This window comes from Oryctolagus cuniculus, chromosome 12 (assembly GCF_051225735.1).
Source record: "Oryctolagus cuniculus isolate XC-2025 breed Fujian yellow rabbit chromosome 12, ASM5122573v1, whole genome shotgun sequence".
Classification (NCBI taxonomy): domain Eukaryota; kingdom Metazoa; phylum Chordata; class Mammalia; order Lagomorpha; family Leporidae; genus Oryctolagus; species Oryctolagus cuniculus.
The window spans coordinates 30,902,385-30,925,651 of record NC_142878.1 but is presented as its reverse complement, the minus strand read 5'-3'; the positions used below and the strand labels follow the sequence as shown (position 1 = coordinate 30,925,651).

The following is a 23,267-nucleotide window of genomic DNA, read 5'->3' as shown; positions in this document are numbered from 1 at the left end:
TCTCTCCTTTTTATTTCTATCAGTATTAGCAGGCACTAGTCTTGTTTATGTAATCCCTTTGACAGTTAATCCTATCATTATGATCAATTGTGAACTGAAACTGATCACTTTGGCTATTGAGATGGCATTGGTACATGCCACCTTGATGGGATTGAATTGGAATCCCCTGGCACATTTCTAGCTCTACCGTTTGGGGCAAGTCCGACTGAGCATGTCCCAAATTGTACATCTCCTCCCTCTCTTATTCCCACTCTTAAATTTAACAGGGATCACTTTTCAGTTAAATTTAAACACCTAAGAATAATTGTGTGTTAATTAAAGAGTTCAACCAATAGTATTAAGTAGAACAAAAAAATACTAAAAGGGATAAAGTATTAAGTTGTTCATCAACAGTCAGGACCAGGGCTGATCAAGTCACTGTTTCTCATAGTGTCCATTTCAGCCGGCGCCGCGGCTCAATAGGCTAATCCTCCACCTAGCGGCGCCGGCATACCGGGTTCTAGTCTTGGACAGGGCGCTGGATTCTGTCCCGGTTGCCCCTCTTCCAGGCCAGCTCTCTGCTGTGGCCCGGGAAGGCAGTGGAGGATGGCCCAAGTGCTTGGGCCCTGCACCCCATGGGAGACCAGGAGGAGGCACCGGGCTCCTGCCTTCGGATCAGCGTGGTGCACCAGCCGCAGTGCGCCAGCCATGGCGGCCATTGGAGGGTGAACCAACGGCAAAAGGAAGACCTTTCTCTTTGTCTTTCTCTCTCACTATCTACTCTGCCTGTCCAAAAAAAAAACCATAGTGGCCATTTCACTTCAACAGGTTTCCTTTTTGGTGCTCGGTTAGTTGTCACCGATCAGGGAGAACATATGATATTTGTCCTTTTGGGACTGGCTTATTTCACTCAGCATGATGTTTTCTAGATTCCTCAATTTTGTTGCAAATGACCAGATTTCATTTTTTTTACTGCTGTATAGTATTCTATAGAGTACATATCCCATAATTTCTTTATCCAATCTTATAGTAGAAACTTTAATGGCTATTTAGTATGAGATTATATAATATCTGGTCTGTTCAACTGATCTCTTACTTTAGAATATTTAAACTTTTAAAGTGTTTTTTTTTCCCCACTATATAGTGGATTGTTATTTGCTCTGACATATTATTGACTAATAATGAGATAATCTTGATGTTCTAACTTTGCATCTTTTTATGTATATTATTAAGAATATTTTAAAGAACTAGTAGAGTCATAATAATGTCTGTCCTGTATCTTTGCTATGGTAGATGTTTGATATGCAGAAAATTCAGATTTGGTACTTGTAATCATATTAAGAGAGAAAAGAAAGAAATAATGCCTCACCCCCCCCCCCACACACACCAAAAAACAAATAGCCCAAGAACGTAAGTATAGAAAGTATAAAAGTGATTAGTGTGGGAACAGAGATAGTCTTTTCCTCTGAAACTGAAAGAAAAACAGAAGAAAGATAAGTTATAACGTAGAAAATTTTTGAGGTAACAGAAAGGGTAGTATGTGTATGTATCAGTGTCTGTGTATGTGTGTGTGTGTGTGTGTGTGTGTGTTTAAGTCAAAAGAAAGGAATATATGACCTGTGGTGAAAGGTTTATCAAGGTTTAATGTACTTGGGAATTGCCTTGGTATCTTGTTAAAGATTCTGATTCAGTTTATCTGGAATGTGTCCTGAGATTACATGTCTAATGAGCTCCTAAGTGTTGCTGATGTTGACATAAAGAAAGAAGGGCTCTAATATTAGATTTCCAGATTCTGTTCAATTAAGAGGCAAGCTAAGAATCAAAAGTAGAGCATCAGAGAGTTGAAGAATGTAGGAATGATTCAGAATATTTAATATATCACATTTAATCAGTAATCAGAAAATCTAAAATTATTAAACTGCACTAGGGTACTGTCATCCAGCCAAAATCACTAACTGATCAGACCATAAAATGAAATTCAGTTCCATTACTACTGCCATCTGTGTGTACACAATTGTTTGTCCATATGCTTAGTCAGAATCAGAACCAAAAATACTTTGTGAAGATTCTAACCTGTCGCTCCCCGTCTTCATGGAGGAACGACACAGGACCCTGCGCTGTTCTTTTGTCTGCTCGGCCCTTCCCGGGTTTGCTGCTGGTTCTTCCCGGGTTGGCTACTGTCCCTTCCACCTCCGTGGAAGGGCGGTTCCCCCTGGCCACTTTCCCCACTTCCGCAGGGGAGCAGCACACCGCTGGCCAGCTCTCTCGGGGGTTGCACAGGTGTTCCTTCAGATAGATGTTCCTCTTAGATGTTCCTGGTGCATGTTGTCTCTCTCCTCCTTTATAGTCCTCTTCCACCAATCCCAACTCTGCTACCCACACGCCGAGTACACTGCTCTCCTCCAATCAGGAGCAGGTCCTACAGTTTATTGGTTGAACTGGAGGCAGCTGTGTAGAAGCTGTCAGCGCCATATTGTGGGAGAGCAGATGCATAGAATAAGTCTTAATTCCAGTAACTTAGTCTAGGTCCGAGTTGCTCCCCACGCTAACCCATGGCACAAGTCAAAATGCTCAGTCACTATATGAAGAAAGGTTAACCAAGAACTCAAGGTCCCGGGTCTCAAGAAGGAATCTCTTTTTTGACGCTCATGTTAAGACCCAGAGAAACCATATATTAGTGAAACATTGGAAATTATGTGTCACACAAGAAATCAAATATATGCCTGGTTATTTTACATACAGTTTAATTATTTTGTATACAATTTGTTTTTGTTAAAAAGTCAGTTAACAAGGGCTGGCTTTGTGGTGTAGCAGGTTAATCCACCGCCTGCAATGCCAGCATCCCATATGCACAACGGTTCCAGTCTCAGCTGCTCCACTTCCCTACAGCTCCCTGCTAATGTGCCTGGGAGGGTAGCAGGAGATGGCCCAATTACTTGGGCCCCTGCACCCATGTGGGAGACCTGGAAGAAGTTCCTTTCTCCTGGCTTCTGCCTTGCCCAGCCCCAGCGATTGCAGCCATTTGGAGAGTGAACCAGTGGATGGAAAATCTTTCTCTCTTTCCCTTTCTCTGTAACTCTGCCTTTCAAGTAAATAAATAAATAAGTCTTTTAAAAAAGAAAAGTCAATAGGCTATATCAAGGAAACACCTGGGTTCTATTATAGACTGAACAGTGTAAGACTTTTTTTTTTTTAATGCTTTATGGATGACCTTGTTAGCTGAGAACTACAGAGTTCAGTCTCAGTATTATTCTGCCCTTGTGTAGGCAGTATAAAGATATCAACAAGCTGACGCCGCAGCTCACTAGGCTAATCCTCTGCGTTGCGGCGCCAGCACACCGGGTTCTAGTCCCGGTTGGGGCGCCAGATTCTGTCCCGGTTGCCCCTCTTCCAGGCCAGCCCTCTGCTGTGGCCAGGGAGTGCAGTGGAGGATGGCCCAAGTACTTGGGCCCTGCACCCCATGGGAGACCAGGTTAAGTACCTGGCTTCTGCCATCAGATCAGCGTGGTGCGCCGGCCGCAGTGGCCATTGGAGGGTGAACCAACGGCAAAGGAAGACCTTTCTCTCTGTCTCTCTCTCTCTGTCCACTCTGCCTGTCAAAATAAAAAATAAATAAAGAAATAAAGATATCAACAATAACATTTTAACTTGGGGTTGGCACTGTGGCACAGAGGGTTAAAGCCCTGGTCTGAAGCTCTGGTTCAAGTCCCGGCTGCTCCACTTCTAATCCAGCTCTTTGCTAAGGCCTGGGAAAGCAGTAGGAGATGGCCCAAGTCCTTGGGTCCCTGTACCCACGTGGGAGACCTGGAAGAAGCACCTGTCTCCTGGCTTTAGATTGGTGCAGCTCTGGCCATTGTAACCAATTGGGGAGTGAACCAGAGGATGGAAGACCCCTCTCTCTCTCTCTCTGCCTCTTCTCTCTCTGTAACTCTGCCTTTCAAATAAATAAATAAATCTTAAAAAAATTAATAACATTTTAACTTTAAAAAAACTTAGCTGCATGGCTTATATGATGCTCCTTCTAAGGTCTGTCAGTTTCCTTCTAATAGGATTCCTACCTTAATCCATGTGTATATCATATTTTCCTTATTGGAGCTTCCTTGTCATTGCAGTCCTGTACCACTTGTGTCACATAATGACAAATATATGTTCTGAGAAATGAGTCATGGAAACATCACAGTGCGTACTTACACAAACCTAGGTGCTATTGACTACCACACACCTAGGCTATATGATATAATCACTTTTGTATGTGCAGTTCATCATTAACCAAAATGTCATTACATAGCACATTAAAAAGTTTGGAAGCAACTCAAATATTCCGTAATAGGAGAATGGCACATCTAATCAATGGAATATGATACAGCCATTAAAGGTAATTTATATCCTCAGACTTAATTAAATTTTTAGGGTTTTTGTTCTACAGAAATACTTGTATAATACAAAAGGTTATGTGCATAACAGTGTTCACTGTAAGATTGTTTGTAATAGTGAAAAGTTGTGACAAATAAAAAGTCTGTCAGTTGAGAACTGTGAGTCCAAATGTGGAATACTGGGCAACCATTAAAAATAAGCAGCATGTATGTGTGGGTTAACATGGAAGGATGTCTCCAATATGCTTAGTATTTATTATGTGGTAGAACATTGTGTAATCTGTTTTTTTTTTTCAAAAGTAGCTTATTTAAGAATATTTATATAGAAGAAAGGATATGTTAATACGGTTTATTAGTAGCACTCTAGTAAGAAAGATGGCAAAGACAAATTTGGCTTTGTATCTTATTTACTTCTGTATTTTCATTTTTACAATAAGCAGTTACTATTTTTGTAATTAAAGTTGTGACACTTATGAGGGGTTTTAACATAGGGAGTATTTTAATACAAAAGTTAAATACAAAAGCAGGATAAAATTTTACAAATACTATCACAATGGTGTTTCTTAAAGTGTGTGTAATAATTTGAAATGAAACACACGATGATGATTACAGAAAGTGACTTTGGGTAACAAGAATACTTTTTAATGGTTACAGCCTGGCCCAGCCCCACCATTGTGTGTATTAGGGGAGTGAACCAGTGGTTGGGAGATGGCTCTTTCTTTGTCTTTCCTACTCTCTGTAACTCTCCCTTGCACTTTCAAAAAAAATTTTTTTTTTGAGTCCTTTCTCCTTCTGGGCATTCTTTTTTTCTTATTAGTCTTTTTTTTTTTTTTTTTTTTTTTTAGGATTTATTTATTTATTTGAAAGGCAGAGTTACAGAGAGGCAGAGATAGAGAAGTCTTCCCATTCACTGATTCACTCCCCAAATGGCTGCAACAGCCAGAGCTGGGTCGATCTGAAGCCTGGAGCCAGGAGCTTCTTCCGAGTCTCCCAGGTGCAGGAGCCCAAGGGCTTGGGCCATCTTCTGCTGTTTTCCCAGGCCATAGCAGAGAGCTGAATCAAGTGGAGCAGTCAGGAATTTAATGGGTACCCATATGGAATGCCGGCTCTGCAGGTGGTGGCTTTACCTGCTGGCCCCAATCAGTCTTTTTTTAGTTATGTTTTTCACAGAATTTGCTGAGAAATAATGAGTTATTTGACAGGAGGTATTTTGTAGTCTTATCTTGCATCTTTGTATTTGTGTCTTTGACCAAGATACTTTCTAATATACCTGCTTTTAATTTTACTATATTGTTGCCATTTGATACTTTGCAAAATTCTCAAAGAAGCACAGTGACAAGATTTATATACGTTTACCAGGTATCTAGATTTGATTGTGTTTGTAAGCTTCAAGTAAATTCAAAGACAGTAACTATCATTTTTTTGTTATTCAGCTGAATTTTTGAACTTTTGATAGCCATGTTGATTGTGAAATGATCCAGAACAATTGAGGTAGTTATTGGTGAGGAATTCTGAACACTTAAATTATGCCCTCATTCAGTTCTTCTACTGATATGGTAGAACTTTAAAAAATATATTATGCAAGCACTTAAAGAACAGGTGAAGTTTGTGAAAAAGGACTTGGAAACCAAGAAAGCACTAGACATATATAAAGTATTGCGGGTTTGGTTTCAGCTAAATGAAATATCTTCAGGTCTCCTAAGGGAACCATGACACAGGTAATCATGTCATTTATATTTGTGTTTGAGCTGTAGAATGTTGAAAGTTCATTTGATTCAGTAGGAACAGTAGAGTGGGATGCTTGCTTGATCTTCAGTTGGCATTGTCTAATGCTCAAAAATGGCATAGTTTGAGGAACTATGCTATTGAATCAGATGTTCCTGTCTTCATTGGACTTGTCATTTCACCCTTTTTTCTCTTTTGTATTCTATCTTTCCTAGTCATCAGATGTGTATTATGGGAAGGTAAGGTGCAAAAAAGAATTGGATTGAAGTAATAAGAAACAGGGTGGGGGGAATTAGCATTTCTGTCCTAGAATTTTTTGAAAAACTTTGTTAATGTACCATACTATATTTGAATGTGTTATAAATTTGACAATGTAGACTTTTTTTCCTTATCGGAATTTCATAATTGGCTCTCAGTTATTTTTGAGGTATTTATTGTCAAGTAGAGTTAACATAAATTTGCTAATTTATTATTCTGTTATAGTTTTCAGCATATGATTTCATCCCATCTCCAAAATTAAAGCCCTCTCAAGGAATGCCAGTCAGTGATGATTTATGTTTTAGCAGAAAAAGAGTGTCAAGAAACTTATTTCAGAATAGTCGGGATTTTAATCCAGAGTCTCTTCCTGTATGTGCTGTTGGTAAGTAAAAGTTGCAGGTAGTTGATATGTTGAACTAAGTTAAAGACTTCCCTACTTCTATGGCTGGCAGTGTGCCCTAACGGGTAAAGCCTCTGCCTGCAGTGTCGGCATCCCACATGGGTGCCAGGTTTAAGTCCCAGCTGCTCTACTTCCAGTCCAGCTCTCTGCCACAGCCTGGGAGGGCAGAGGAGGATGGCCCAAGTCTTTGAGGCCCTGTGCCCACGTGGAAGGCCGGGAAGAAGCTCCTGGTTCCTGGCTACAGATGGGCAGCCATTTGGGAGTGAACCAGCGGATGGAAGACTTCTCTCTCTGTCTCTCTGCCTCTGCCTCTCTGTAACTCTGCTTTTCAAATAAATAAATAATTAGGAAAAAAAAAAAAAAGGATTTCTCTGCTTCATAGTCCATTTCAAGGACTCATAACTGAAACTAGGGAGCAATTCAGATTCAATAAATATTTACGGAAGATCTGATAAGATTGGACATTTTGAGGTAATTGTCTCATAAGGCTATGGAACGACTTCTCATTGAAATCCATTAAATAGTCATGCAGGACATTATAATAAACCACCTGTATTTCTTGAACATCTCCTTCATGTTAGGTACTCTTGGGATACAGCAGTCAACCAGAGAAGTAAAACTTTCTGCCTAGTGGAACTATTGGGTAGTGATAAATGCTGTAGATAAAAATCAAGCTGAGAAGAGGAATATGAACTAGGGAATATTTTAAATAATATTGTGAAAGGCAGCCATATTCAGAAGGGAGTATTTTAAGCAAACTACTCATTATCATAGGAGAATAGTAAATAATTTCAGCAAGAGGGAACAGTCATTATAGATTAAGTGTATGGGACATGTTTGAGAAAGATGAAAGAGTTTGGTAATCTAGAATCAAATGAGCAAGGGGAAGAGAAATAGAGAATTAAAGAGAAAACAGAAGTCTTTGTAAGGCCTTCTGGGCTACTGAATAGACTTTAGATTTTATTCTGAATGAGGAACATTTTGGGGAAAGATGTGGATTTTCCAGACTTATTTTGGCACCATGTTTAAACTAGATAAAAGGAGGGTTAGGGTGAAAACTAGAGAGACTGAATAAGAATTTGCTATAGTAATCCTGAGTAGAGTTGATGAAGGCTTTACCAGGATGGCAGTAAATATAGTCAGAGACAATTGGGTTTTGATTATATATCAAAGGGAGAGTTAATGTGATTTGCTGGAAGATTGTATATAGAGTGTGAGATGAGGAGTCAAGAATAAGAATTTTTGACTAGAGCAACTGGGAGAGTGTTTATTGCCTAAGTATTGCAGAATGTAAATATGGTGGTGTTTGCAAGAATATGCTCATCGCCATGGACTATATCAGTTAGAAAAGGCATTAAAGAAGAGGTGGTACTTGAACTGCATCTTTTTGTGATGCATACATACAAGTAGTTTTAGGAGAAGTACAGGAAAACAAAGGTTTACATTAGGAATGAGCTTGTGATATAGAAGCTGTGTCAAGGCAAGATTTGGTTTAGATTGGGAAAGATAAATTGGAATATGGGGAACCCTTTTGTGCTAGCCTCAAAAATTTGAGCTTGTACTTAGAAGCTTTGAGGACTATTGGAGTATTTTTAAAATTAAGGAACAAAAGCTAGAGTAATAAAATATTTTTAAATGGAATGGGAAGAAATAATCAGGAAGACATGATGACCTGATTTAGAAGATGAAAAAGGAGAGTAGAAAAGGATCTCAAGACTGTGCTTAGTAAAGTTTATTTCTTTTTCTTCTATTAAAAAAAAGGAAAGAAAGATGGTGGGATGTTATCATAATGGGAAGGGAAAATGGTTTAGAAGATAAAGATTGAGTCTGCTGTAGGTTGGCATGGACCCAACTATTTGAATCATCATCACTGTACACGTTAGCAGGAAGCTGGAATTGACAGCAGAACCAGGACTCAAACCAAGACACTCTGATATGGATAGGAGGTGTCGCAGGTGACACCTTACTATGCAACCATGCACTACTATTTTGAACTTTTATATGTGTCCAAGTTTCTTGCCATTGAGAAGCTCATTATCTACTTTATATAGAGTTTAAACAATAAAAGAATAAGACAATATATAAAGAACGGCTAAACTGGATGGTATGAATTAAAAATACTATAAAGATTCAAGAGTAGAAGAGATAACAGGTATTGAAATAGTTTCAGAAAACTGTGTGAGAGAGGTTGGCTTGAATGAACTTTAAAGAAGGGAAAAGTTTATAAGTGACAAGGAGGCAAAAGGAACTATCGTAGGCAGGGAGAAAGTATAAACAAAAGCATTGATGTGAAAATTAACTTAGAAGATGTCCAGTACATGAAGATAAAAAAGGCTTAAAATAATAGGGAGACAATAAAAAATCATAGAATTTCTGAACTACAAAGGACCAGGTCATAGTAGAGAGGAATAGACTGAATTCAAAAGAGGTTGTTATTACATTCTTTAAACTTAGTCACTATACCAACTAACCAGCCCTAGGAGATGGAAAGAGGTCTGGAAAATGTAGCTAGATATACTTAAAAACTACATGAATGCTGTGTTGTATATTAGAAAAGAAAGCAGAAGACTTTTGCAGTAGAACTTTTTGGGTAATATGTATACAACAAATACTGAAAAGAAGGAAGGCCAGGTCTGGAGAAGCCTTTCATGAGGAGAGCAGGGAGAATCTAGGAATACTTTTGTGTGTGTTCTTCAATGTAGTTTTCCTTTCCCTGCCCTTCACCAGCCTTCCTTCTGTCATTTAACTCCTGATACTAATCAGATTTGACGATATCAAGAGCTTTATTCCTTTCTTGCCTGCCTGAACCACTGTATTTGTATTCCTGTGTTAGTCCCAGCAAAATTACATAAACATTTGTGAAACAAGATTTGTTCATGAAATAAAGTCAACTTTTTTGTGTTTTCTCCTTCCTTCAAAAGGTTCTAGTGGAACTCATCAGACAAATTTTTCTGGGAGGTGTGGAGAACTTGGATTTTCACAAATATGTGCTAAAGCTGGCAGTGTGGATTCTGACTTACAATTCCTGGGGACAACTAATAGTCATCAAGATAAAGGTATAAATTCCAATTCATTGGAAAACAAATGATTTATAAGTATTATGTGAGATTCCCAATGCTAGCTTAAATGTTATTTTGTGTAATTATTCTCATCATAAAAAAAGAAAAATAATGCTATATTTTAATAATTTTTAAATTTGTTATCCTACAATGTTAAATTTTATAACCTTGATGTAAATATGACTGATTAAAATTATAGAAACTCATGATAGGTGCATTTTAATACCAAGTCATTGGAAATAACACTATCCATTAAAATAGGACTGTGTTAATGGAAGAGAATTGTTTTCCACTAACAGCTTTGAATTTTATGGCTATTTAGAATTTATTACATCTCCACCAGGAAACATAGCTTCCTGACAAGCTCATTATAGATAAGACATAAACACAAAAGGAAAGAGGATTTGAGGATTAGAGTTGATTAGGTTTGATGATGTTTCTTAAGTTTCCATGCTAATTGATAGCTTTTGAACAATTATTATAAGGGTTAGGATCAAATGAAGTATTTTTTAAGATTTATTCATTTATTTGAAAGGCAAATTTACAGAGAGGGAAAAGAAGACAGAGAGAGAGAGAGATCCATCTTCCCTCTGCTGGTTCACTCCCCAAATGGCCATAACAACCAGGGCTAGGCCAGGCCAAAACCAGGAGCCAGGAGCTTCATCCAGGTCTCCCATATGGGTGTAGGGGCCAAGCACTTGGGCCATCCTCTACTGCTTTCCCAGGCACATAAGCAGGAAGCTGGACTGGAAGTGGAGCAGCTAGGACTCAAACCGGCACCAATGAACAGGAGACTGGCACTGCAGACCGCAGCTTAACTCACTGTGCCACAGCACCAACCCCCAATTAAGTTTCAGTAGAAATATTTTAGTTCTTATTGTATGTCATTTAGAAAAAATTGAGTGATAGATATATATTTCTATATTTGTTCTTGAAAAAGAAATGATCAGTTGAAATTAGTGAGATTTAGTTAATATAGTCTTTACATTTTTGCTACCTATTTCTCCACCCACCTCAAAAGGCCAAATGGATCCCTAAAGTGCTTGTGGTGTTAGCCACACTACAATGAGAGTTTGCTTTCTTAATAATAGGAGTACTTCCTAAATTATGACTTTTTAATACCTTTAGGACTCATGAGTAATTCAAGAAGGGGGGCTTTGCTGTGTTGCTTGGCTTGTTCCTATTTGGGTTATCTCTGAATGACTACATTATCTGTTAAATTTATTTTTATTTATTTGAAAGATAGAAAGAGAGAAATCTTCTATCTGCTGTTGGTTCACTTTCCAAAAGTCTACAACAGCCAGGGCTGGACCAGGCCAAAGCCAAGAGCCAGGAACTCAATCTAGTTACCCACCTTGAGTAGCAGGGACCCAAATACTTGAACCATCACCTGCTACCTCCCAAGGTATGCATTAGAAAGAAACTGAAATAGGAAATGGAGCTGGGACATGAAATTAGACACTGACTTAGAGTTTTATCTAGTGGCCCCAGGTTGTTGTTTTTTTTCTTTTTTTTTTTTTTTTAAGATTTATTTTATTTATTTGAAAGGCAGAGTTAGAGAGAGGGAGGGAGAAACAGAGACAGACAGAGAGGTCTTCCATCTGCTGGTTCGCTCCTCAAATGGCCACAGCAGCTGGGACTGGGCCAGGCTGAACCAGGAGCCAGAAGCTTCTTCAGAGTCTCCCACATGGGTACAGGGGCCCAAGAACTTAAGGCATTTTTCACTTCTTTCCCGGGTGCATTAGCAGGGAGCTGAATCAAAAGTGGAGCAGCCAGGACTCCAACCTGCGCCCATATGGGAAGCCAGTGCTGTAGACAGTGGCTTAACCTAAGCCACAGTGCCAACCCTATGGCTCTGGGTTTTTAGTCTCTCAGAATAGCTTTCAGAGCAGTTATTATAAGGGAGTATCATATTCTTCTAAAGTTAGTAGAATTTAACTTAGTAGTTGGGTATAAATCAAAAATTTTGGGGGCCAACATTGTGGTCCAGAGGGTTAGGCTGCTGCCTGCGATGCCAGCATTCCACATTGGAGCACTGTTTTGATTCCCAGCTGTTCTTGTTTCAGATCCAGCATTCTGCTAATATTCCTGGGAATGCTGCAGAAGATGGCTCAAATGCTGGGGCCCCTGACACCCATGAGAGAACAAGAAGGAGGTCCAGGGTCCTGGATTTGGCCTGGCTCAGCTCTGGCTATTGCAGCCATTTGAGAGTGAAACAGTAGATGGATGATCTCTTTCTAGCCCTATGTCTTCTTTTCAAATAAGTAAAATAGAAAAATAAAAATAAATCCTTTTTTAAAAAAACAGTATCAGGACCACTACTATCTCAGCTAATGTGCTCTATGAAATCTGATGTGTGGACATCAAACCATTCCTGTCCCAATTGTGAATGTCGTAGTGATCCACACTGAACGTTGAAACTGGTGATGTATGTTGCATGGCATTGGTTCTATTTATGAGGCTACTTCAAAAGTTCATGGAAAATGGAATTAAAAGATAATTTTTTTAAAGATTTATTTATTTATTTGAAAGACAGAGTTACAGAGAGAGGTAGAGACAGATCTTTCATCCGCTGATTCACTCCCCAGATGGCCGCAATGGCTAGAGCTGCGCTGATCCGAAGCCAAGAGCCAGGAGCTTCTTCTGGGTCTTCCCACGTGGGTGCAGGGGCCCAAGCACTTGGGCCATTTCCTACTGTTTTCCCAGGCCATCTCAGAGAGCTGGATTGGAAGAGGAGCATTCGGGACTAGAACTGGTGCTCATATGGGATACCGGTGCTTCAGGCCAGGGCTTTAACCCACTGCACCTCAGCGCCAGCCCCAGATAACTTCATTTTAGTGCAAGAAAATTTTGAAGTCCATGCTGTTTCTATGAGCATTATAATTACTTTCTTTTTGCATATGAAGATTTGATGTTTGATTTCATTGTAAGAAATATTTTAAGATCTCTTTAAAGGTATATATATAATGGGGTCATGAAAGCATCAGAATCTATTAATAGAGCACTGCAGTTGAAATCAGGAAACTGAAAGTTTTCATTCTATTCTTAAATCTGTGACTGTTTAACTCTGCCATAGTACTCGTTTTCATACAAATAAGATTTTGATAGAAATAGAGGTCCTGGAGATGAAGCCCAGTTTCAAACTCTATGCCCCCTCTCTGGCCAGGCTCAAACCCAACTCTCTGTCTAATCCTTTATCCCCAGTTCAGTCCTCCCTAAAATAAAGCCTTCTATACTTAAACAAACAAACAAACAAACAAAAAACAGAGGTCCTAATCATGTCAGATATGAATTGAAAGAGAAACAATATATAATTTAGTAGTTATTTAGGTATTCAGAAGGATGTTTATTTGTGAGTATACATAAGCTACATATTTTGTCATGGAAAATCTTTAAAAATATTCAAGATAAATTTAAGGGAACCACTAAAAGACTACAAATAGACATTTATATTAGTTGAGGAAAAAGAAAATTATCAGTAGGGACCAGTGTTGTGGTGGAGCATGTGGAACCACATGTGTTGCTGGTATCCCATATGGGCACCAGTTCAAGTCCTGGATGCTCCACTTCCAATCCAGCTGCTTGCCAATGACTTGAGAAAAGCATCAGAAGATGGTCCAAGTACTTGGGCCCCTACCACCTGGATGGAGACCTGAATGAGGCTCTTGGCTTCAACCTGGCCCAGCCACAGCCCCTGCAGCCTTCTGGGGAAAGAACCAGCAATTGGAGAATCTCTCGCTATCTCTCTCTGTCCCTTTTGCTCTAAAACTCTTTCAAATAAATAAGTAAATAATTTTTTCAAAACTCACTGAAAGACAAGAAAAAATCATAAAAAAGATGACAGCACAAAATAATATGGTATATTTAAAACCAAATGTGTCAGTAATTACCATAAATATAAATAAACCTTACTATTTAAAATGCAGGGATGATTAAATATTCTTCTTTTTTTAATTGAAATGCTGTTTTCAAGAGCCAGACCTAAATTATATCAACATAAATTCAGAGAAAGTAAAGATGGAAAAGATATACTAGGAAAATGCTCAAACAAGAGCAGGTATTGATATGCTGATAAGGAAAATATGCACACTAAAGCTGAAAACAGTTTTAGGGCTGAAAAGGGTCATCATAATAAGGAAAAAGAATAAGATGAGATTTTCTTGGTGTGTGTGTGTGTGAGAGAGAGAGAGAGAGAGAATGTTTATGATCTGTGTGTGTATAAATAGACTAAAAATTTCAATATTAATATATTACCATTATTATCTTTATTGTTATTCTCTTTTTTAAAAAAAAATAAATATTTATTTGAAAGGCAGAGTAACAGAGAAAGGCAGAGACAGAGAATCATCTTCCATCTGTTGGCTTGCTCCCCAAGTGACCACAACGGCCTGGTCTGGGCCACATGGTAGTCAGGAGCCAGAAACTCCATCTTAGTCTCCCATGTGAGTGGCAGGAGCTAAGCATTTGCGCCATCTTCCACTGCCTTCTCAGGCATTTTAGGAAGAAGCTGGATTGAAAGCCAAGTGGCCAGGACTCGAACCAGCACTCTGTTATGGCATGCTGGCATTGCAGGCAATAGCTTAACCTGCTGTACCATAGCTCCAAACCAAATTTGACAAAATTATAAGGAGAAAATTAATAAATCTGTAAATGTTGGTAGAAATTTTAATAAGGTAAAGTATTCTCATAGGCCAGTGCTTGGTGCAGCAGGTTAAGCCATGGCCTGCAGTGCTGACATTCTTTGTGGGTACCAGTTTGAGTCCTGGCTGCTCCACTTCTGATCCAGCTCCCTGCTAATGCACCTGGGAAAGCAGCGGAAGATGGCCCAAGTTCCTGCACCCGAGTCATGCAAATGAAAGACCCTGAAGAAGCTCTTTCTCCTGACTTTTTCCTGGCCCAGCCCTGGCTTTGTGGCCAGATGGGAGTGAACCAGTGGATAGAAGATATCTGTCTTTCCTTCTGTCTCTCTCTCTAACTCTGCCTTTCAAATAAATAAGTAAATCTTTTTAAAAAAAATTAAAAAGTAAATACCTTTTCAGAGTTTTTGTGAAGGCACAGGATATTTGAACCATACAAATTAAATTAGATCTTTCCCTTATAGCATACAAAAACATAAGTGCCACATGGGATGAAAACCTAAATGTGAAAAGCAAAAAAAAAAAAAAAAACTTTAATCATATAGTAGATATATATTGTGTAAATGAAATGTTCTCTTTTTGTTTTATTACAGCATATACTAGCATGAATTTTGGCAGTAAGACACAGCAAACATTTGGTAGTCAAACAGAGCGTTCTTCATCATATTCTGGTTCTAATCCGAGTCCAGGAACCTTCATCCTTCCATCCTATCCTCTCTCATCACCTCGAACTAGTCCAAAGCATACATCTCCTCTTACTGTGTCTCCAAAGAAGTCTCAAGATAATTCCGTTAATTTCTCAAATTCCTGGCCTCTTAAAAGCTTTGAAGGACTATCAAAGCCAAGTCCACAGAAAAAGCTTAGCCAAAAACCATCTGATCCTACAGGTATAAGTGATGGTAAAAATCAGTATTTTGTTTGAATTTATTTGTGTGTTTGATTTAGTACTGTAAGGTTAATACATGGCATTGTTAGATCTTTAAAAACTGGTAAATTACATTTTATTTCCCTGAATTGGAAAATATTTAGGAAAATATTTGGTAGTGTGTTAAATAGGTCAGATATGTAATATCTATTGAGATAGTCACTTCTTATTGCTACTTCAAAATTTCCTTTTTCAGAACTAGGCAAAAAAAGTTTTATAATGAACATAAACAGCACATATTAGCTGAAAGCCTGCTAACAGATTTTACATTTTCAAATATAAAATATCACTCACATATTTACTATAATCAAGGCCTAGTATTCATTTATTCAACATTTGTTAAATACCTCAAGGCATTTTCTGTTATTTGTTACAAACTAAAATATTGTTTTCTTTTTTTTTTTTTGACAGGCAGAGTGGACAGTGAGAGAGAGAGACAGAGAGAAAGGTCTTCCTTTGCTGTTGGTTCACCCTCCAATGGCCACCGCGGCTGGTGTGCCGCGGCTGGCGCACCACGCTGATCCGATGGCAGGAGCCAGGTACTTATCCTGGTCTCCCATGGGGTGCAGGGCCTAAGCACTTGGGCCATCCTCCACTGCACTCCGGGGCCACGGCAGAGAGCTGGCCTGGAAGTGGGGCAACCGGGACAGAATTCGGCGCCCCGACCAGGACTAGAACCCGGTGTGCCGGCACCGCAAGGTGGAGGATTCGCCTAGTGAGCTGCGGCGCCGGCCTAAAATATTGTTTTCTTAATATTGATCCATTCCAAAATAATGAAGTTAGCATATAAGTTCATTCAGGACAAATCTAGTCTCAAAAATAAAAAAGTCTATAAAAGACATCTCTTGTATCCTACATGATTTTCTGTTCCCATTGAGGTAATATGTTCTACCTTTAAACTGCTTTATAATACTCATGTTCTAATTTATAACCATAAATTAAGGTTTGATCATACTCTATAGATTTAATCTCCTAGCACTGAAACTTCATCCCCTTCTATTAATATCTTTCTATGTTTTTATTTTCTACAAGGTCATGTAGTGTATTCAAAGCTGAGATTTATTCAGCTTGTTCTCCCCAATGCCCAGTATTCCTGCTTTGGATAATATAGTTTTTCAAATGTTGCTCATATAGTTAAATCAAGGAAGAAATATAACCCTTCTAGCTTATTATGGACCTTCTCATAACAAATATTAGTCATGATGAAGGCTATGAAGATACATAACAAAAATGTAACTTGGTATATAATACTTTTATTTTATATAAAAAGATTTGGGAATGTTCATTTTTGTTACATTCATTTAAATAATATTTTTTATTTCTTACAAAAGATAATGTACTATTTAACTTAAAAACACTGTGACTTCCTCTTCTCTGAAGTTGAAAAAACAGAAAAAGTAAAATATGTATTTTTCATGCAGGAGAAAATCCTCAAGAAAAACCTCCAGTTCAACTTACACCTGCCTTGGTGAGATCACCATCTTCCCGACGAGGCCTAAATGGGACAAAACCTGTTCCTCCCATTCCAAGGGGAATAAGCCTTTTGCCTGATAAAGCTGATTTAAACACAGTGGGACACAAAAAGAAAGAACCTGATTATATCTGGAAGAATGAAAAGGATAATCTAACAATTGATCTTTCAGAATTAAATTTCAGGGATAAAGATTTGGATCAAGAAGAGGTTAGAACCAAATATCATTTTAATGATTTAAAAATATTTGTAATTTTCTATAATATTATAGTTGCTATTTCAGAAAAAAAGTCAATATTTTTTTTCTCCCTTTAAACATGTGGATGAAAATAACCCAATCGCTTGAGCTATCACTGTTGTATCCCAGCATCTGAGCCAGGAGCCAGAGCTGAGAATTGAACTCAAGCGCAGTGGTGTGAATGCAAGCTTATCTATTTACTTACTTGCTTACTTACTTTACTTACTTACTTACTTATTTGAAAGTCAGGGTTACAGAGAGAGAGGGAGACAGATCTTCCACCTGCTTGGTTCACTCCCCAAATGGCTGCAGCAGCTGCGCCAGGCTGAAGCCAGGAGCCAAGTTCTTTCTCTTGGTTTCCCACATGGGTGGCAGGGGCACAAGCACTTGGGTCACCCTCCGCTGCTTTTCCTAGATCATTATCAGGGAGCTGGATCAGAATTGGAGCAGCCAGGACTCCAACCAGCATGTATATGGGAAGTGTGTATCACAGGTAGTGCCTTTACCCGCTATACGATAACTCTGGGCCATGATGGAGGCATCTTAACTGCTAAGCCAAATGCCCTCTCCTCAAGTACTTTTCATCCTGTAACTTTTTTCTTACTTATAAAAATGTTTCATTTTTATTATGAAAAACATAGTAAATTTTAAAAAAAGAAAGAAATTCATTAAACCAGATCTCACTATTCAAAATAATTTCTTATAACACTTTAATGTGTTTCCTTCTAGTACTTTTTCTATACATACATTATTTCTTTTATAATTAAAAATATGAATAATAACAGCAATATACCTATGCACTGACCCTCCCAATGAAGTTTATCATATTTGTTTCCTATATTTTAAATAGGTAAAGCATAGTTCCCTCCCCAATCTAATTTCTCTCCCTTCTTCACTAGAGGCATCCACTATTACTATGAATTCATATTTTATCTATTTTTGTACTCTTTACACTGATATATTATTATATCAATGTATGGTATCTTTATACAATTGATTTTGTCTTATTATTAGTCTTTTATTCTTGCAAACAGTGCTGTAATGAACATTCTTGAGCCTCTCCTTTTTGTGTATTTGCAAGTTTATTTATCTTTATGAAGTGGAGATCACATTGTAGGTTCCTCTGTGAATTCTACATCACTTCATTTATATTATAAAAATGTGTTGGCCAGTATAACTCTGTGCATACTAATTGTGTCAGAGAAATAATGTGATTGCTATATTACTTTGGATTCAGTACCATATCCATAGATACCTCCTTTTTATTATTTCATTTTGCTTGACGTTAGTTTTTTTTTTTTTCATTTTGCTTGATGTCATGTTTTTTTTTTTATCTTTTAATTTTTTTATTTTTATTTTTTTGACAGGCAGAGTTAGACAGTGAGAGAGAGAGAGAGAGAAAGGTCTTCCTTTTTCCATTGGTTCACCCCACAAATGGCCGCTGCGGCCGGCCCACTGCGCCGATCCGAAGCCAGGAGCCAGGTGCTTCATCCTGGTCTCCCATGCGGGTGCAGGGCCCAAGCACTTGGGCCATCCTCCACTGCACTCTCGGGCCACAGCAGAGAGCTGGACTGGAAGAGGAGCAATCGGAACAGAATCCAGCGCCCCAACCAGGACTAGAACCCAGGGTGCTGGCGCCGAGAGTGGAGGATTAGCCAAGTGAGCCACGGCGCCGGCCATCTTTTTTTTTTTTTTTTTTTTATGATTTATTTATTTGTTTGAGAGAGTTACAGAGAAGGAGAGAGAGAGAGAGATCTTCCATCTGCTGATCCACTCCCAAAATGGCCGCAATGGCCAAGGCTGGGCCGAGCCAAAGCCAAGAGCCAGGAGCTTCATCCCCAACTCCCATGAGGATGCTTGGGCCATCTTCTGCTGCTTTCCCATGTGCATTAGCAGGGAGCTGGATCAGAAGCAGAGCAGCTGGGACTCAAACTGGTGCCCATATAAAATGCCAGCATTGCAGACTGAAGCTTTACCCACTACACGCTGGCATCTTGGTGTCAGATTTTAAAAAGTGATTTTATATTATATATATAAATGAAAACAATCAAGATGTCTTACATTCTTATTTTTATCCTGCTTTTAAAATGTAAGCATCATATTCTGAGAGTTTGCTCATTAAAATAGTTAATGTTGAAGCATATTCATTTAAAAAGTATATCATTAATATTAAATAACTTATAGAATATCCAGATTGATTCTTACTGAATTAGTCATTCCAACCTCTGTGAAATCTTTCTTTGATTTTTTTTTCCAACTCATTTGTATTTCAGTGATATTAGGAAAATAATTTATTAAGCAATTTTTTAAAAATGATTTATTTATTTATTTATTTGAAAGCTGAGTTGATTCAAAGCCAGATCCAGGAGCTTCCTCCGGGTGTCCCACAGGGGTACAGAAGCCAAAGACCTTGGACCATCTTCTACCACCTCCCCAGGCCATAGCAGAGAGCTGGATCAGAAGTGAAGCAGCTGGGACTTGAACCCATATGGGATGCCAGCACTTCAGGCACTGACTTTACCTGCTATGCCACAGCACTGGCCCCTGTTAAGCAATTTAATTCAACCAGTATAATTAGTCATTGTGCCTAGTGCTGGAGATACTGTAGTAATTGATATTTAAGATTCTTCCTCCCAAGGAGCTTACAACACAGTAGGTTGTTTATAAACACCCAAGTGCTGAAATCTGTATTTATATTATGTACATATATATCAGTGTATCCATTTGTCAGTACTAGACTAGAGAATGGCTAACCAGGTATGGTTAGTGGAACTTAAAATATAAGGATAACTCTTACTAATATAAAGAACTTATATTATTTTATAAAATTAATTTTTTTTTATTTTTTCTTAGATGCAGAGCTCTCTTCGGTCCCTTCGTAACAGCGCAGCGAAGAAAAGAGCTAAACTGAGCGGCAGTACTTCTGATCTTGAAAGCCCTGATTCTGCACTGAAGCTAGACTTGACTATGGACTCCCCATCTCGATCTTCCTCTCCTAACATCAGCTCTTACAGTGAAAGTGGAGTTTATAGCCAAGAATCATTGACTTCTTCTCTCTCTACAACTCCCCAGGGGAAAAGAATAATGTATTTCATGCTTTCATATATTAAATGAATGTTCATCTATAATTTGTGGCCTAGGGTTCTAATATATTTGGAAAAGACAAAAACATTATTTTTCGGTTTTCCAAATGTCATAATTCTCTTAAAATACAAGGGAAAAGTTTACAGATATTGCCTTGTTTGGCTTTGATTTGGAGTTGGGGTAGATAGAGAAAACAGAATCCCATTTGGAACAACCAAATTAATATTAACCGTATTCCCAATTTTCATTTTTTCCTAATATATATCCTAATATTCTTTGTCCATTAGCTGTTTTTTGGACCTTGCCAATTGACATATAGCTAATATTACTGTTTTCATTTTAAACTCAATTCCAATTTCTTTTAATTTATGGATAAGTTCCGTCCAGCTGTTTGTTAATTATATTACTTTGTAGAGGCTCAGGGCTCCATACCATAGTTCTCACAGCTCTCTCAGGAGTCTCCCTATTGTAGAGTTCTGGGCACGCCAGCGAATTATTTTCTTGCCTATTTCTGGCTAATTGTGAATTAATAAAATGAATAGAGAACGTGTAATGTAAGTTTTTGAGCAGCTCTATATCTCAAATGCTTATTGAAATTGCTTTGTTTTGTTGTAGGGCAGATATATTTCCAACATTTGCATCAAAACTTTGTCCAAGACTTTCTTCAGCAAAAAAGAAAAGCACTCACATTTCTGAACAAAGTCCCAGTGCAGGTATTCTGTGACTGTTTTATAAATGAGATTTAAGAAAAATGTGATTTTTTAAAATGGTGTCTAAAGAATAACAAGTACATTTTGTGTTTAGAATTTTTCTTGTTACCAATTAAGACTAATCATTTTTAACTCCCTAAGAGGCCATTTTGAGAAGAATAAATGTTATTTTTGAAAGAAAAAGTATTCAAAATATTTATTTATCTGAATCAATGATCTCCATTTAAGCCATAAGGATACCTGTCCCGGGCTCCTACGCTGAGATGTTTTGATTTAGATGGTACAGGGTTCAACCTGGCTGTGAAGTTTTGAAAACTCTCCAGATGATTCTAATGTACAACATAGTTTGGGAACCACTGGGTATCACAAAATATAATAGCTAACTTGTCAACTACTAGTGGTAACTATAAGTTAACTGGTGTTTTTGAAGTAATATATACTTTATGTAGTTTATGTTTATCCTGTTTTTAAAATTTTGTGAATTTTAAGCTCTAAGTCTATAATTTTATAACATCACTTCTCAGAAAGCAGATTTAAAAATTAGTGATCAATTAGAAAAAGTACTTGAACCAAAATCTACTTAGAATGGGACCTGAATGTTGTTCTTTATGATTAGTAAAATTATGTTGTATTGGAAATGAATTGTAATAAATTGAGGTATGATACTCATTGTTCTAGGATCTCAATATAAAAGTGTTAACAACTTTAAAGCTACTTTACATTTTAATTTCCTTTCTAAATAGCTCTATATGCATGTGACTGTTAAGGTTTTTTATTTCCTCCTCTTAGGTATATCTGAATTTGATCCCTTGTTTAATTCCCACTACCATGGCTCTAGTTCACACTCTTCCTCATTTCTTACCTATTTAGCCTGCTAAGTGTTCTCAGTTTTAGTCTGCCCAACAGTGAAAATCTGACTATGTTGACCAGTCAGCATTCTTTCAGAGTGTATTTCCATGATCTGCTCCCTCCATACCTCACCAACCTCATTTTTTTAAAAAAGAAAATTTTTGGGCTGGCACTGCCTGCAGTGCCAGCATCCCATAGAGGCACCAGTTTAAGTCCTGGCTGTTTTACTTACAATCTGGCTCTCTTCTATGGCCTGGGAAAGCAATAGAAGATGGCCCAAGTCTTTGGGGCCCTGCACGCACGTGGGAGACCCAGAAGAAGCTCCTGGCTCATGGCTTCAGATTGGCACAGCTCCGGCCATTGCGGGCATCTGGGGAGTGAACCACTAGATGGAAGACTTCTCTCTCTCTCTCTGCCTGTGACTTTCTGTAACTCTGACTTTCAAATAATAAATAAATAAATATTTTATTTTAAATATAAATATTTGAAATATAACTCTGCCTTTCAAATATAATAAATAAATTTAAAATAAATATTTATTTATTTATTTATTTTATTTGAAAGGCAGAGTTACAGAGATAGAGGGAGAAACAGAGAGAGAGAAAGATGGAGAGATCTCCATCCACTGGTTCACTCCCCAAATGGCCACAGAAACCCAATAACTTGAGCCATCACCACTGTCTCCTGGGATCTGCATTAGCTAGAAGCTGGTGTTAGGAGCTAGAGCCACATATCAAACCCAGGTACTCCAATATGGGATGCAGGTGCTAACCAGCGTCTTAACCAGTAGGCTAAATGCCTGCTCCAGAAATCTGTATTTTTAACAAATAATTTAGTTATTTCTAGGAATAAGTTTTGGAAAGATTGCTATTTTTGAGTTCACTATAAGATAGTCTTAATTAAACTTAATATTCTGTCAATCCCTCTAATTTGCTGATGGTTTTGTATTTTATAAATTTGTATTTGTTTTCTTTTCAGTGGGCAATTGATTTCTACAGATTTATCATACTTCAACTGGTAAAACATAAAAATGATAATAAATATCATTTGAAGCTGAAAGCAAAAATAGCAATTATGTAAAAATTGTAAATTCAAACTATCTATAAAAGTATTTCCCATAAGGATTTCCACATATATCCTACCACTACTTGCTATAGAAAATTGTGCTATATTTCTTAAATTATGTTACTGTAAGCTTTTTCTTGTAGCATTATATTAGTGTTACCTATTAATAGAAAGTATTTCTACCCAGTCAGTATCTTTATGAAGTAACTAAGAGTCTTTATGAAGTAACTAAGAATTTAGGAAGATATCCATGTTATTTTCAGAAATACTTTTTTGATACTATCAGATATTTCTTTGATCTTTTCCCTCTTAACTTAGTACCCTTTATTCTGTAAAACTTTCTAGCTTAGCAATTATCAGCCATTTCTTCTCCCCACCTCCCATTTTTTGTGTATTAAAATACATTATTAGGCTGGCGCTGCAGCTCACTAGGCTAATCCTCCACCTTGCGGCGCCGGCACACCGGGTTCTAGTCCCGGTCGGGGCGCCGGATT

At 37.9% G+C, this 23,267-nt stretch overlaps 1 protein-coding gene across 10 annotated transcripts in view; it reads left to right on the top strand.

Moving 5' to 3' along the window:
* The window catches only part of TOGARAM1 (TOG array regulator of axonemal microtubules 1), a 76,596-nt gene that overhangs the window by 16,510 nt on the left and 36,819 nt on the right, over positions 1 to 23,267 (top strand). For 2 of the 10 annotated variants that reach the window (XM_070053705.1, XM_070053702.1), the window contains exons 2-8: positions 6,293 to 6,316; positions 6,561 to 6,717; positions 9,657 to 9,791; positions 15,025 to 15,318; positions 16,778 to 17,037; positions 19,919 to 20,151; positions 20,765 to 20,862. In XM_070053705.1, coding sequence (XP_069909806.1) covers positions 6,293 to 6,316; positions 6,561 to 6,717; positions 9,657 to 9,791; positions 15,025 to 15,318; positions 16,778 to 17,037; positions 19,919 to 20,151; positions 20,765 to 20,862 — 1,201 coding nt within the window. Of the gene's footprint in view, positions 1 to 6,292; positions 6,317 to 6,560; positions 6,718 to 9,656; positions 9,792 to 15,024; positions 15,331 to 16,777; positions 17,038 to 19,918; positions 20,152 to 20,764; positions 20,863 to 23,267 lie in introns of all 10 variants that reach the window. The other 8 variants (XM_070053704.1, XM_070053700.1, XM_002718163.6 and 5 more) reach the window with 5 other exon arrangements.